At 47.1% G+C, this 14,313-nt stretch overlaps 3 protein-coding genes and 1 non-coding gene across 4 annotated transcripts; 3 read left to right on the plus strand and 1 right to left on the minus strand.

Annotated features, from left to right (window-relative positions):
• Window positions 1-324: 324 nt before the first annotated feature.
• On the minus strand, window positions 325-628 carry Pmar_PMAR012911 (ubiquitin 1, putative; the record flags this gene model as incomplete). Its single annotated transcript, XM_002766135.1, has 2 exons — window positions 325-447; window positions 518-628. The coding sequence occupies 2 exons, from the start codon at window positions 626-628 to the stop codon at window positions 325-327; spliced, it is 234 nt and encodes a 77-aa protein (XP_002766181.1).
• A 2,947-nt stretch (window positions 629-3,575) lies between these two features.
• On the plus strand, window positions 3,576-3,999 carry Pmar_PMAR012912 (hypothetical protein; the record flags this gene model as incomplete). Its single annotated transcript, XM_002766136.1, has 2 exons — window positions 3,576-3,656; window positions 3,748-3,999. The coding sequence occupies 2 exons, from the start codon at window positions 3,576-3,578 to the stop codon at window positions 3,997-3,999; spliced, it is 333 nt and encodes a 110-aa protein (XP_002766182.1).
• A 1,343-nt stretch (window positions 4,000-5,342) lies between these two features.
• Pmar_PMAR012913 (hypothetical protein) lies at window positions 5,343-5,969 on the plus strand (the record flags this gene model as incomplete). Its single annotated transcript, XM_002766137.1, has 1 exon — window positions 5,343-5,969. One exon carries the CDS (start codon window positions 5,343-5,345, stop codon window positions 5,967-5,969), a length of 627 nt encoding a protein of 208 aa, XP_002766183.1.
• Window positions 5,970-10,658: 4,689 nt separating this feature from the next.
• Window positions 10,659-10,731, plus strand: Pmar_PMAR012914. Its single transcript has one exon. It is a non-coding gene; the product is annotated as a tRNA-Lys (tRNA).
• Window positions 10,732-14,313: the final 3,582 nt, after the last annotated feature.

Here is a 14,313-nt window from a genome sequence, read left to right on the forward strand (position 1 = left end):
ACGATGAGATTTTGATAAGCTTAGTAATAGTCACTTGACAAACGAGAGATTACTTCAAAGAAGTCTCTCACTAACCAGTAACTGTAACCATAGTAACCACTTAACACTAACTGATCAAAGACAATGTGAGGGAAAAATGGTACGTTATGAATTGCATAAGACTCGAACTAAACAACAACAACAGTAGATGAGCAGAAATATGCAAAGTATTCAACATACATCTGAAAAGGGAAAAAATAATTAACTATTGTGGAAAATACTAATAGTGATAGTAGTAGTAGTAGTAGTAGTAGTAGTAGTAGTAGTAGTAGTAGTAGTACCTGTTCATAGGCCTCCGCGAAGTTGAAGTACCATGTGGATGGTCGAGCCGGGCTTTACATTATAATCGCATAACTTGCAATCATCACTCATCTGTTTTCCAGAGTATATTAACCTTATCTGTTCCACCTGCCAAAATGGTACTCATCTGGACCTATTTTGTATCTTAAACGCTCAACCTCAAGATACCCTTCACTACCTGGATTCCTTCTCTCTCTTGTAAGGCTTCCTTCACATGCCTCACTGTATTGTCCGGCTCGAAGTTGAAGTTACTTTTCCGTCCAGTCAGCGTCTTTATGAAAATTTGCATTGTCACGGTAAAATACAATCACTACAGTTGACCGAATTATGATCACAATATACGATCGGAGAAAGTTACAAATACGTATCGCTTCGCTCCGCTGTAATGCAAATGTAGCGATCGCTTCGCTCCGCTAGGCAGTTTCATATTGAGTTGTTGCGCGAGCCGTCAGCCCACGTGCGCCCAGTGCAGGATCCGAAACGACTATTCTGAAACGGCTACTATTGAACTACTGCTTTTATTGTATTAAAAAGAACTATTGAACTACTTGTTCTATGTGGTTATAACTAGCGTGCTTAGAACTACTCGTTCTAGTTGGCTCTGTTAGAACTACTAGTTCTCGTCTGCACTAGACTTGGTGATTTAGACTGGTTTGACTTCTACTAGTGCTTGAACTACGATGTTCGCATCGATGTTCCTTGCCCAGGAGTCCTGGAGCATCGATGACTATTGCTCAAGCTACTTACGCTTGCCTTTGTCCCTTAGACAAAGGCTGGCTTAGTTAGCACAAGCCTTGGGGACCTTAGTGCTTGTAAGACGACTGTAGCCATCTTGGCTCAAGATCGTAGTTGGGTTCTTCTCCTTCTCTCCTTGATTTTTCAATCCTTCTTCCCCCGAGGATAACTTCGCGATCTGCTTGCAATAAAAGCCGCAGAAATGCCCGGTTCTTGTGTTAACAACCAGGTTGGTAATCATCCAAGTCCGCTACACAAATGCGCGCGCAAGGTGACTCGACCATGTTCGGCCTAGGCTAGTCCAGGCCGCAAATGCGCTAGTCTCGAATCCATTTTTCTCGAACGTTATGAATATTACAGAAGGTATAGACGGCCCGCCGAATCACTGTTTTGATGCCCCCGAGGAACAACCGCTACGTATTCGCGGGGCGAGCGAGCATGCTCCGTCATTTCCACATTTTCTGTGCTTTCGCTTCATGATAATCTGTATACAAGTACAACCGTTGATAGATACCTACTGATTGGGTACGATTATGTCTCCCTCTTATGTTAGTCGGTAATACCGACTCGGTATTGTCCCTGTAATGATTACAATGTAATCTCGTCTATTCAATAGACGAGTGCGGGTCGGCCGGGATCAGCCCAGAGGCGAATGCCCATCCCTGGTCTATTGTCTACCGTATAGTCAATCTTCTTTACCAGAGTGTTGATGGATACCCCGCTTGCGCATGCGTGCAAATTTGCACAGGGTGCAAGGCCCGTGTGTAGGCGTGCTACGGGGAATCTCGGTATAACTCATTAAATCCTTTTCCAATATATCCGATCATAAGTCAAGCATGCAGTCAGAGGAGGCACCCGGGAGCGAGTCCCAATCACTACTTCACCCTTTATTGTATATTCACGCGCAGCCGCGTCTACAATCTGTCTACAATCTGGGGCGGGCGGGCAGGTCAGTCTGTACTGCTACATCTCCTAGATGCTAGCCAGCTCTCCTATTATCGTCCTCCTCCTCGTCTCCCTTCCATCTTATGCTAGAAGGATGGTGTCTATCAGCAGTCAAGAGTGGCTCGCTCCCACCGACACCATTTGTGAAATGTTCTCCATGGGGGTCAGTAAATTCTTTCTCGAGAGCACCACATTGCTCAACGATGGTTCTGTTCTCTCGGAGGTCAGCAACATCACAATGGTCAACGAAATTGCCGATTGTGCCAGAAAATACGGCACTGGTACAGCCCTTTTGTTGCGCACAGACAGCTACCCTTATGATGAATGCTCCCCCGATATATTCAGCTTTGCTACCTTCGAATCTCAGATTCAGTCTTATATCACTCAATATAATGTAGAGGAGATGAGGTTCTGGGTTTGGGTAGGAAACTGTCAACAGTTCTTCTGGCAAATCGCGCAAAGAGTTGGGTGGATCATAAGCCGTAAGCTGGAGACCAGGTCTGGGAAGCCTGTCAGAGCGTCGATCGGGTGAGTAAAATCGCCCATCGTTTCTGCTCTCAGAATAGCCGTTCTTAGTATGCTTGTGTACACCCCTCCACATATTCTTAGCATAACCGGTTTTTCGACTCGTGCACAGCCACCACAACGAGTATCATCTTGCGGCTCAGGGAGGTATGTACTTATGCTTTACCCGATATGACCTCCAAGTTTCAGGGCCTAACTCTTCGTAGTTAGTGAGAAGTCGAAGACCGGTAAAACGTTTTCTCCACATATTCTTAGCATACACGTGTTAAAATTGCGCCTCAAAATACCAACTTTTACTCGGGGAGTATATCTATAACTCCGCTCCTGATCTAATGCTATACATCAACAGAAAGAGAATCGTTCATAATGGTATCCTTCCATGTTTCACTCTCATATTTGGAGGCACTAGCCTGCTAGTGCGTCTTGACCTCCGACGGCTCCCTGCATGGCGGGTTTTACACCTTATTTCGGCGCGTTTTGGTGCTCATCAGCTGCCCTGCTCAGTTTTGGCTGGATGCCTCCAAATATGAGAATGAAACGTGGAGGGATACCATTATGAACGATTCTCTTTCTGTTGATGTATAGCATTAGATCAGGAGCGGAGTTATAGATATACTCCCCGAGTAAAAGTTGGTATTTTGAGGCGCAATTTTAACACGTGTATGCTAAGAATATGTGGAGAAAACGTTTTACCGGTCTTCGACTTCTCACTAACTACGAAGAGTTAGGCCCTGAAACTTGGAGGTCATATCGGGTAAAGCATAAGTACATACCTCCCTGAGCCGCAAGATGATACTCGTTGTGGTGGCTGTGCACGAGTCGAAGAACCGGTTATGCTAAGAATATGTGGAGGGGTGTAGAGGCAACGGCTGGCCCGTAAGCTTGATCCACGACGCAGTATAGTTTGTCTCAGTTTCGGGGCGGAGCCCTTGGACTCACCCCTGTGGAAGTACGTAGAATCAGCCAGACTGGAACGCTTGTTCGATACCGTTTCGATTCACTTCGGACACCCGACACTTTTTTCGGATAACATGGTTAATGTGGATTTCGCTCGCCAAGCCGTTCAGCGTCTGCTCACACTCGGGGTACCAGCATCAAAAATCGAACTATCAGTAAGCCATGGACTCCTTTGGGCGGGAATCGCCCGTTGCTGATACTGATTTGACAGGGATGTCCGCATTCAACTACGATGTTATATTTCAGGTAGAGGCTCTGGGGTTTTCACCAGGCGCACGCCAACCTCCTCGAACTTATGCTGAACTGGTTGCTAGCGGCGCACTTCCTTTCTCGAACGGCCATTTCGAAGACTATGTCTATCAGTCACAGAAGCAAGTCCTTGAGAAGACCCGCCTCGTTAAAGATAGAGGCCTGTATGGATCTTCCATTTCCACCGTTCTCTACGACCTGCCCGCTAAGAACCGTTCTTCTCTACTCAATGCCGCACTATACTATTGAATATGAAGGAATTGATATTTTTTCGCATTTTTATATCAACTTTGTTGCGGATGATTCGCAGTGTCGTATCTGAGGTAAGGCTCTCGATGAGATATGATATATTACCCAGTTGAGGTGTTCGGAGTCTATTATAGATTATCTATACGTCTGTTTATTTTCAGAAACTCGAAAAAGTTTCCCGGCAGTTTTCCATCTTTAGTCTAGAATCGATATTCATGATCACCCTTGCCTTTCGAGTTCAGTCGAGAACTGCGAAAACAGCTCTTGAGAATACAGCCACTGGGAGGCTTCAACGGCACACGACAAAAATTAAGCGGCAGGATAAATTCGCGGCGAGAAAGGCGGCGGAAAGAGGGAAATCAACTGAAAGCCTCGATCTCCAAGCCTTTTCAAGTTTCAATGTCTGATTTGAGCATCGATCCATTGCAATGTCGATGTCCGCATACGGCCCGCAACGCCATCACGACATTAGAGAAGATTAGGGGTAGTAGAGTCTACTACCCCTTCATCGACTACTCTGAGTAGACAGCGGTAGGAATAGGCTTTGCTCAGCTGAGTCTGAGAGTCTCCTCACTAATTGTAGAAGTTTACATACAAATTCGGATAGACGTATACAGAAAACAATAAGAAATTGTCACAACTCCAGAATCTCAGAATTTCTATCTTGTCGCCAGCACATGTGGTAGGCCATGTGCATATTTTCCCACTCTGTCTGTGTTGGAACATATGATTGCTTTCCTCAACTGAGTTGAAAAAATTCACTCACTAATTATATAAGTTTGTGTACAAATTCGGGTAGGAGTGTACGGAAACCATTGAGAATTTCCCGCAATCACCTCAGAATTTTCATATTGGGCCTGTTTCACGAGGATGCGCAATTTAAGGCGCCTTGAATTCAGGAGTTATTCAAGATATACTTGAGACGTTACTTAAGTTTAAGGCGCACTTTGCCCCTATGAAACAGGCCCACTGTCACAAACAAATGTAGTTGACCATGTGCAAGTTTTCTCACATTGGCTTCTTCACCCCGATTCTTGATTGGCGCTGTTCAATGCTGTTGCTCTCAACACTGTTATCCTGTGGCGAGAGGTCGTCCTGAGAGAAAATTAAGCATAGATCGGACAACGCGAGCTCCCACTCACCAAACGCGCGCACGGCGTCGATTGCCGTGGACATATTGAAGCACCTACTATAGCCACATTCCTAGAACAAAACTCAACGTAGGCGTGTGGGACAAATTGTGTACAAGCATATGAGCATTATGGCAGTATGAATCACCGGCGCTACTCCAAGAGAGAGAGAGATAAAAGTTGACGTATGGCAGTTACTTGAAGGTGATCCCAATGGTAGAAATCGTCCTCAAGTTCCACTACCGAGGACAGAAAAGCAGACGTCTGGCGTCTGATACCCCGCAAACATATACCACGCTAACGGATATTGTCGTGGATCAATGGCCGGAATTAGCTGTCGAAACTAATATCGGCCTCACGTATGTCGATGATGTTGGCGATAAGTGCCTCTTCCATAGGGATGCTTGGGAGGACTCTGTGGAGCTTGCTCGCAGAGCTGTCTTAGGAACTATGAAGTCACCAACTATCAACATATTCATCACTACGGAAACATCTAGCACAACGGCAATCTCTGGTGGGTCGCCCATCGACTTGTCTGTAACTCGCAAGAGACCTCTCAAGTCCACCGCCAGCCAGACGGCACCTCCCATAGTAGCCAAGGCGAAGAGGGTAGCTGCCAAGTCAGCAGGAGCAGCAGCAGTGAATGACAGAGCCAAAGTTGAGCGAAGTGCAGGGAGCAAGGCTAAGGTGACGAACAGGAAGTCCACTTCAAGTGAGGCCGAAATCGTCGTGGTGAAGGATGAGCTTCCTGCGGAAACGAGGACTCGTCGGAGCTCTCGACTCGCTGCTCAACGTGGACCTTCAGCAATCAAGAAGGAAGGTATTGAAATGTTTGAATAGGAGTATGCAGAGTTTCTCGTCGCATTCTTGCGAGTTGAGTTCACCAGTCTTGTGCTATGCTTTTGCCTGATATCTTCAGCAAGCCGCCATCGTTCCTCCCATCCTTCCTCGCCTTTCCTGCACCCAGATCGAATACAAGTTGCTCTCGAGTAAGGTTGACGTAGTCAACATAACTCCTGCGTAATTCTTAGCACACGTCCTTTGATTCTCATCAGCAGTCCTAGTCTATGACTCAGAGGAGATATGAGATGGAGATTATAGATACTATGGAGATTATAGTATATTCGGACACATTTGTGTTACGCTGTTGTGAAATTGGGAAAGTCCGTCTCAATTCAATCAATAGTGGCCGACTAGCAGCTGTTTCATGGCGTACTCGGCACAATGTTTTATATCGTTAGCGTGATACTTTCTCTTGCTTATACACCTTCTGCGGATCTGTTACACCATAAAGTCCACTTTCAGGGCAACTACTATGAAAATTGCTAACGCAGTCAGCGACCCCAGTCCTTCCTGGATCAAACTCCTCTAACCGATACTAAACGCAAGCCTCATTGAGCACCACTGACATTAAGACTTGGTACAGATGTCATGTTGAAGCCGGGGCCGACTTGAACTGATTCAATCAGCTCGAAAGGCACTCAGCTGACCATTGACTATAGCATGCAAGCTGTAATTGAAGTCAAACTAGTCTTTGTAATCTTCCCCTCGTTGTTATGGTTAATTATGAGAGTGACCAGAAGCAACATTGCGGTACCACCGTGAGCGTCCCATCCGGCCAGCAGGTGCGTACATCAAACGACGCTGAGTATAAAGCATTCAGCATAATCATGATAGTAGCATTCGGACTCACCGTCCTGATCCTGTTGTTTGATCGTCCTCTGTGTGATGTCCGAGATGAGTCTATTGCGGAGCCTATAGTGGCTAGTGTGGAGTATAGCGCTAGGAATGCTAGTATGGCATGCATTGATTCAACTTGTGAACTACTGAGAACGCCTTACTTGAGGTCCTAGTTTTCTAACTTCAAGTGGAAAAGGTGTAGGTGAAGTTGCTTTCCAAACGATTATATAGTGACGCCTTTGAATCAGCTCACCCACACAGCTTCGAACAGTAACACGTTATCTCCTGTACGTGTGTAAGCCTATGTCAACCAACGATCAAAAACTCAACGTGCGTCTTCAGGGCGAGCGCGATCGCAATCGTCCCTGATGAGGAATTCCAAGTCGTTACAAGATTGATACTCCTCTAATGCTCCTCCGCAACCGGTGCATTCGTGCGGGGATATCTATGGCACAGAAGCGATGAGTGCGTGGCTGTAATCCTCGGCTTTCTTCGAGATGGTGTTAACTATAATAGACTTGGTCTACTCTCATCGTTGCTTGTACTGATCTGCACGATATGATTCCTCCTACATAAAGACCGCTCGGTAGTTCCATTGGGATATAAGGCGCCTTATGATTTTGTCTAAGGCGCTCTCACATTCTCCTCGTAGGATGGTGAGTAGTGGAATCCAATAGGCCTTCTTTTCACATCATGTCTGCTCTACTCCGCAATATGGTGATGATTCTTTCAATAGGAGCAGCCCTAGTAGGCGTACTGCTATCGTAGGCTCATACCACACCTCGCTTTCATCGCAGCTCTGTGTGTAGGGTCGCTGGGTGTAGCAGCTGTTGCTGCTCGCACAAGTCTTGTAATAACGCACTGCGCTCAGCTGAGGTCGGCCATTCTGGGCGTTGGAGACTGCGAAGCCTCGAAAAGTTCTTACGGAATCACACATTGTTTAGGAAGAAGGTGAAGTGGGTTCAGAAAGGAACAATTGAATGCTACTGATTGTTCAGAAGCATAAACCAGATTCGGATAGTCTCAGCTTGGAAACGACTCAGTTAATTACGGAAGCGCCAGCTTTTAATGTAATAGGGTGTGAGGGTCGAACCTGTGCGGGTTATGGGAAGCAGGTTTATACTGATGAGAATGTATCGTGACCATGTGAGCATTTGATCCGTAGTATTCTGTGTATTAAAACTTTAATGGTCATTCCAAATGATTCTCATCTAGGCGCCCACCACTACTATCACGACTTCGAGCTCGGAGGCTCCTACTGCTCCGGAACCGGCAGATGCTAAAGTCGGTCCGAGTGGAAGTGTGGAAATTTCCGGCGATAATGGTGTGAAGGTGCGGTATCTCAAAATGTGACACTAAGATACCGCTCTATACCAACATTTAGGATATTTCTAACTCATTCGACAGGGATAGCAATAGTGGACTACTGCCTGATAATATTCTACCACATGTGGACCCTCCTAAAGATGATGCTGATAATGAGGAGTCTCCGTCAGCCACTCGTGCAGTAAGTTGATGCGCCTGGCTGGTGCGAAAGTGTGGTTCAATTTCAGCCGTACTCGGACTGCAATCCTCCGGACCAGCCTGTGGCGGACCCGCCTTATCCCGGTCCATGTCGACTGCAGGGTTGAGCTCATCCTTAATGTTAAGTGTGCCCATGCTCGTATGTGCGTTTGATCGTACTGTTGTTGTCGCTACTGCACTGGGATCGAGTTCAGTAGATGTTAGGGAGCTGGTCTGCCCAGAGCGGTACTGGATGGTATGCACATTGTCATGTACTGTGCGTAAAGTCCAAAGAGATGGTCTTTGTTAAAATGCATGACAAGCCCTCTAAAAGTGGTTATGCATAACATGGCAATATCAGTCATGCGTTATCGCAGACGATCCTTACCATGTCAACACAATAAGTGCAACAGTCGTAAGAATCGTTTCAATAGTCCAAGACTATACTATTGTCTGATAGACAAGCTTTCCCGAAGGAGCTTTCCCGAAGGAGCTTTCCCGAAGGAGCTTTCCCGAAGGAGCTTTCCCGAAGGAGCTTTCCCGAAGGAGCTTTCCCGAAGGAGCTTTCCCGAAGGAGCTTTCCCGAAGGAGCTTTCCCGAAGGAGCTTTCCCGAAGGAGCTTTCCCGAAGGAGCTTTCCCGAAGGAGCTTTCCCGAAGGAGCTTTCCCGAAGGAGCTTTCCCGAAGGAGCTTTCCCGAAGGAGCTTTCCCGAAGGAGCATTCCCGAAGGAGCATTCCCGAAAGAGCATTCCGATACAGCGTACTATACTCGGAGACTAATTGACACTGACTTTGAAATACCTACTTCAAACACAAGTTTAAGGAAGCGTGGTAACAAAAGAAGCAAATATACTTAAAACTTTCAGCGCCGTATGCAGTTTCGATATGACGGAAATGCGGTAACAATTACACAATAGTATGTCTACATACGTCCCAATTCAAAACCAGTTCGGAGAAATAACCTACCCTAGAATCAAACCTGGCTCGCCTGAGGGGGCGCAACGTACTACTACGTACTACGCCTACCCTGAACTAGTCAACCTCAAATGACAAATTAACATTACCACTTATTCAAGTTATAGTCCATGGGACAAGGCATTATAGCTCACACAATTCCCCCCCCCCCCCCCTGCCGGCAGGCATTCCTTTAGTGTTCTCAAGATGGTTCAAAACAAGCGGTCTTCGCAATGGGGCCGGCTTCATCGGCCGCGCCGCGAGAGGAGGGATGGCTTTCCGGGAAGTCTAGAAGCATTGTTTAAGACACTCATTATTGGTTTCAGGTTTCCCCTCCTTCAAAACTCCCCTCCCAGTGAAGCCCCGCCGTCGCTCGAGTAGTTCTCGCTATTGGGCTCCTTCCCCACCGCCCTCCTCTACTACTAGCCCACCACTACCACAAGCACTATCGACGCCGACTACTACTACCCCCACTAAACATGTAGTATGTTTATTGCTGAGATAACGAAAAGTTCTTGAAAATTTTAGGAGACTCTTCTTAGTTTTTGCACACTTCCAGCCGAATTCGTATATTGACTCCTACTAATTAGTGAGGAAATTTCCTGAGCTCAGCTGTAGGAAAGCGAACGTATATTGCACCAACACGGGTCGGTCATGTTGCTGGTAATGCTTGTCTCTTCACGTGGGGGATTAGGCATGTATGAATCCCCGCACTCGCGAGGTCTGCCTTCGTAATGGTTTTAGATAGAAGCGTTTACCAACTAGGGAATCTAATGGAACCGATATTTGAAGTTATTGAAGGCTCCGTCGCTAATTGTGGCCAAATTCGAGCCCTTCGAGCATCAAATCGATATTTGCGAACCTGCGTGTTATTAGGTTCGACGACTCTTCATTGCTCGCGGTTTGCTCTCGTCGCGATGTACATTTTCACACATGTTCTATGTTTCACCATACACTACCACATATCGAGTTTAGGAAATTATCAGGGGACTTTGTGGCTGAAGAAATTGAATCACACGCCGCGATTGGATGTAGAAATACGAGTACGTATGCCACATGAGAAAACAGCTCTCAGGGAGTCGTACATCTCTGTAAAGTTAAATGTTAGACATTTAAATGGAGATGCACGAAGCTGGTCTGCAACAGACTGCACTCTAAGTAGCGTCGATCTCTGAAAGCCTGCACATCTCAGCAGTCAATTCTGTGAGCTCGTGGGATACCGCTCACAGAACGCAGCACTCCACATCAATGAATTCAGAACCTCTGTCATAGACTGCGCAGACATCACAACGCTCCGGTGGGAGACGCATTTGTCGCAGGCGCGCGCAAAATGTGACGCCGCGTGCATTTCATCCACAAGCATTACTCTTCGTCAGAGTTTACATATGCATCAGCCTCGGTAGCTCAGTCGGTAGAGCGCGTGCCTTTTAAGCCCGTGGTCGTGGGTTCGAGCCCCGCCCGAGGTGTTCTTGTCCTTCTTAGCCCTCCAGGTATAAGTGATAGGTTCAGCACCTGCTCAGCAAGTTCCAATGGAAGCCTATTCTTACGACCGCTACATGATATGAGACTCAGGAAACACTTCAGTACAATTGAGTGCGTTGGAGAGCAACGAGAAACACGAGTGTCGCAACAACAATGTTGCATCGAATCCCATAACCTGCTCCACAAGAGTCTAGAAGCGTGCGCCTGTACCACTGGTATGGCAAAAACCCATGGTACAGAAATAGCACACTACCGCACCTAGTCCGTACCGTATTGCTGCCCGTCTCTGGCATTATCCAATCACTTAGTTGGGTGACAAATCGTCGACCCCCCCCATCATACTTCATGGGACTGCCAGTTTAAATGTCGGGCTCGAAGATTTCCCTTTTCGCTGAGTGCATCGCACCGTTCATCACTGCGCTATTACCCGGTATAGACGGAGAATCAGGGAGTTGCTATAGAAGCGAAATCGCGCGCGTTGTCTCTTGTTTAGCAGCTCCTTCGTGGCGCGCCGCAGGCTTAACTTCGAAAGACCATTGCCACTTCAACTCGGTTCATCGGATCGTAATTCATTCCGTCACATTCTTCACGGAACAATGCTTTCACTAGATCGACATCATTCGTATTCCGAGCTTCTCATGAGATGGTTTTGTACACATTCCTCCCCATTCGCAGAGGGCATGTTCTGAACAGGGCAACGGACGCTTCTCATCCGCCTTGGTGAGGGCCTTGAAATATGAGCACTGGAGCTGCTATGTCATTACTCCCTCTGAAGAGCATCACCAATGCTGCGGACGTGAAATTAGTAGTATTAATACCGTGTCTCGCCTCACGAAAGGCCGATACCATTTTACGCTATTTGTTAACCAAAATATACTAATGCAAGCCCCTTGTGGCGGTGTTTGATGTATTAGTGCGAACTCGGCACTGTGAAGTGTTCAGTATTCTGTCTATGTTACGAGGGTTGGTAAATGTCGTCTTCTTCGGGTTGCTCAGTGTGCTTGTGTGCGTCCAAGGCCGTCGTCCGCTTCGTTAGGCTTGGTGCCGATGTGCTAGCCACTTGCTGAGTTCTTGCGTTATTCAGTTAGCTTGAATGCTGCCAGAATAGGCAGGAGGAGCTGACAGACCATCTCATTTCCCCCCGGTAGATTTCACATGGGTCCCAAGTGGCAGCATGGGACTGTCCTGCTGCCACTACACACTACGCAATTCCCACTTCTCGCTGTCTTCCCAGCAACCCTTTCAGGAAGGTCACATGCCATGGAACCTCCCTGAAAGGGTTGCTTTAGTCGAGCGAGATCCTCAGGAGACCAGTGTGGATTCTCAACAGTAGAGATATGATGACTGTTAACAAATAAGATGGAAATTTAATCTTGTAAAACATCATAAGATGGCATGCTGCGCTACATGGGAGGAGGTGAACTTCGGGCGGTGGGCCCTGGCGTAATAAACTGGTCCAATCTGAACGAACAAGATGTTCACCACTCCATCAGCACGTACTCACCTCTGTGCTGCTGTCATGCCCGGGGTACTCACCGTCACTATACTATGACGAGCACTACGAGCTTCATGCTGGTGCTCCGGAGGTGCCTAGCAGCCACGCTCCAAAAAATACTTCATCATAAAAACGCGATCAAACTCCTCCCCTCTAACCTTGACAGTTATTGCTGGTACTTTGCTGGTAGTAGAAAATTCCATTCCAATGGATGGGGAAAGCCTCGGTGGCGAGCCGCGCTCGGCCTCAGAGACAATTTCCTGAGCAGAACCGCATGAGAACAACATGTTTACTGAGCTTGACCTACCGTAGCTGGACGAGCGCACATCAAATTCTTTGGTATAAATCCTTTGCTACCGTCAAGGAAAGTATACTAAAGCAACAAATAGCAACTTCCCAACGCGAACGACCTCTACCTTGGGGTTCTGAGGATCCAATTTTCGTCGAGTGACGATTCCCTTGACGAGAGAGTTCACCTGCGCTCCCGGAATATCGTTTGTGCCTGACCACGACGAACAAGTCCTGCCGACTGACAAGCGGCAAAGGTGTTTACTGTGGAAGTCGGGCCTCCCCTTAAGAGGTTCTCCATATATATTAAATGGGATGCTGCCGACATATCTGAGCGCTAAACAGTATGAGAAAATATGCATTTGGTCAAGCACATATGTTAGTGACATTGTGGAACTTCTGAGAAAATTCCGGGATGTTCTCAATAATTCCTGTATATTTCCACTCGGATCTATATATGTGATTAAACTCCTAAGCTCAGGTGAGGAAAGTGAACACATATTCCAACACTGGCGCCGCCAAAATTCTCGCAAATTTTCGATCTATGCTCTGCCATACCTCTGACTAGAAGTCCCGGCTATATCTTCTTTCAGCAGACTGAACAGCGGTTCGCCATTATCCCATTGCAATTTCCGAGGCTTCGAAAGCGGCACTTGGCCGATGACCTGAAATTCTTCTACCATAAAAATTTCAAATCGACCCCACTCACCATTGGTTCCATCGTCGGTTTCTCTACTTTTCCGATTTCCTCTGCCCCTACACCACGGCTTACATTGACTCAATTAACGACGTTACTACATATGTTATTGAGACTAGTTGCCGGGGGTAGTCTCCCTCGTGTCACCACTGAATTGGCCGAGATGATGTACGTGGGCTCAAGAGGGTTCGTCCCTCTCATTGCTGGCAGTCTTCCATCCAGTGGGCCCGCATTGATGTCCTTGGCCGTCTGAGAGGTGGTGACAGTCCACCACTGTGTCACCATGATGTGTGTCACCAAACTCAAGTCTTGTGTACGTAGCTGCCGCGGAGCTCCTCTTTTGATCAAGTCGTTCAACTGCTCCTGGACCGACCTCGTCCTCGCGTACCTTCGAGCATTCGCAGAAGATCTTCGCCGTGAATTTCCCGAGATTCTACTCAATGTCGGACACGTCGTTCGGGTCTCTGATGTAATCCCTGTCCGGAATGAGGCGCTTAGGATGGGAAAATTCGATATCTGTCAAGTCAAGTGTCACCGTAAAAATCACTCAATAAATTACCTCGAATATCGTTCGTCATCCGCCCACTGAAGCGTGGAGGCTCTACCGGAACAGTCTCGCATTTCGGGAGTTTATACCTACGCACAAGCCCTCAGAACTCAGTCTATTATTTTTGAACCAAAAACGCCATACCAGAGACGATATATAATCGAAGAATCACTCAGAAACCTCTAATGCTCCCCCGGAGGAAACTCATTTTAATTTTTTCACATGGTTTGGAATACATTCTTAGATCAGTTTCCCATGTAAATGTTATCACATTTTCCCTACTGTCAAAGTCAGATCATGCTTAGTTGCTCAACAGTGGTGGGTGCTGGGAAGCGAGTTGGACGAGCTCAACGGAGAGCGTGGTCCATCCCGCAACACACACGACAGTGTGTCTGTTGAACAACAAGTGATCTGGGAGGGTGGGAGGGACGACGAAACATTTGACGTGGAGGTCACACCGAACAACCGTCGTAGCTATGGAGGAGTACGTATGCCATAATTTTGGGCGTGCGCAACTAGTGCATGGTTCTTTCTTTGAC

Source organism: Perkinsus marinus (genome assembly GCF_000006405.1).
Source record: "Perkinsus marinus ATCC 50983 genomic scaffold scf_1104296973568, whole genome shotgun sequence".
Lineage (NCBI taxonomy): Eukaryota > Perkinsozoa > Perkinsida > Perkinsidae > Perkinsus > Perkinsus marinus.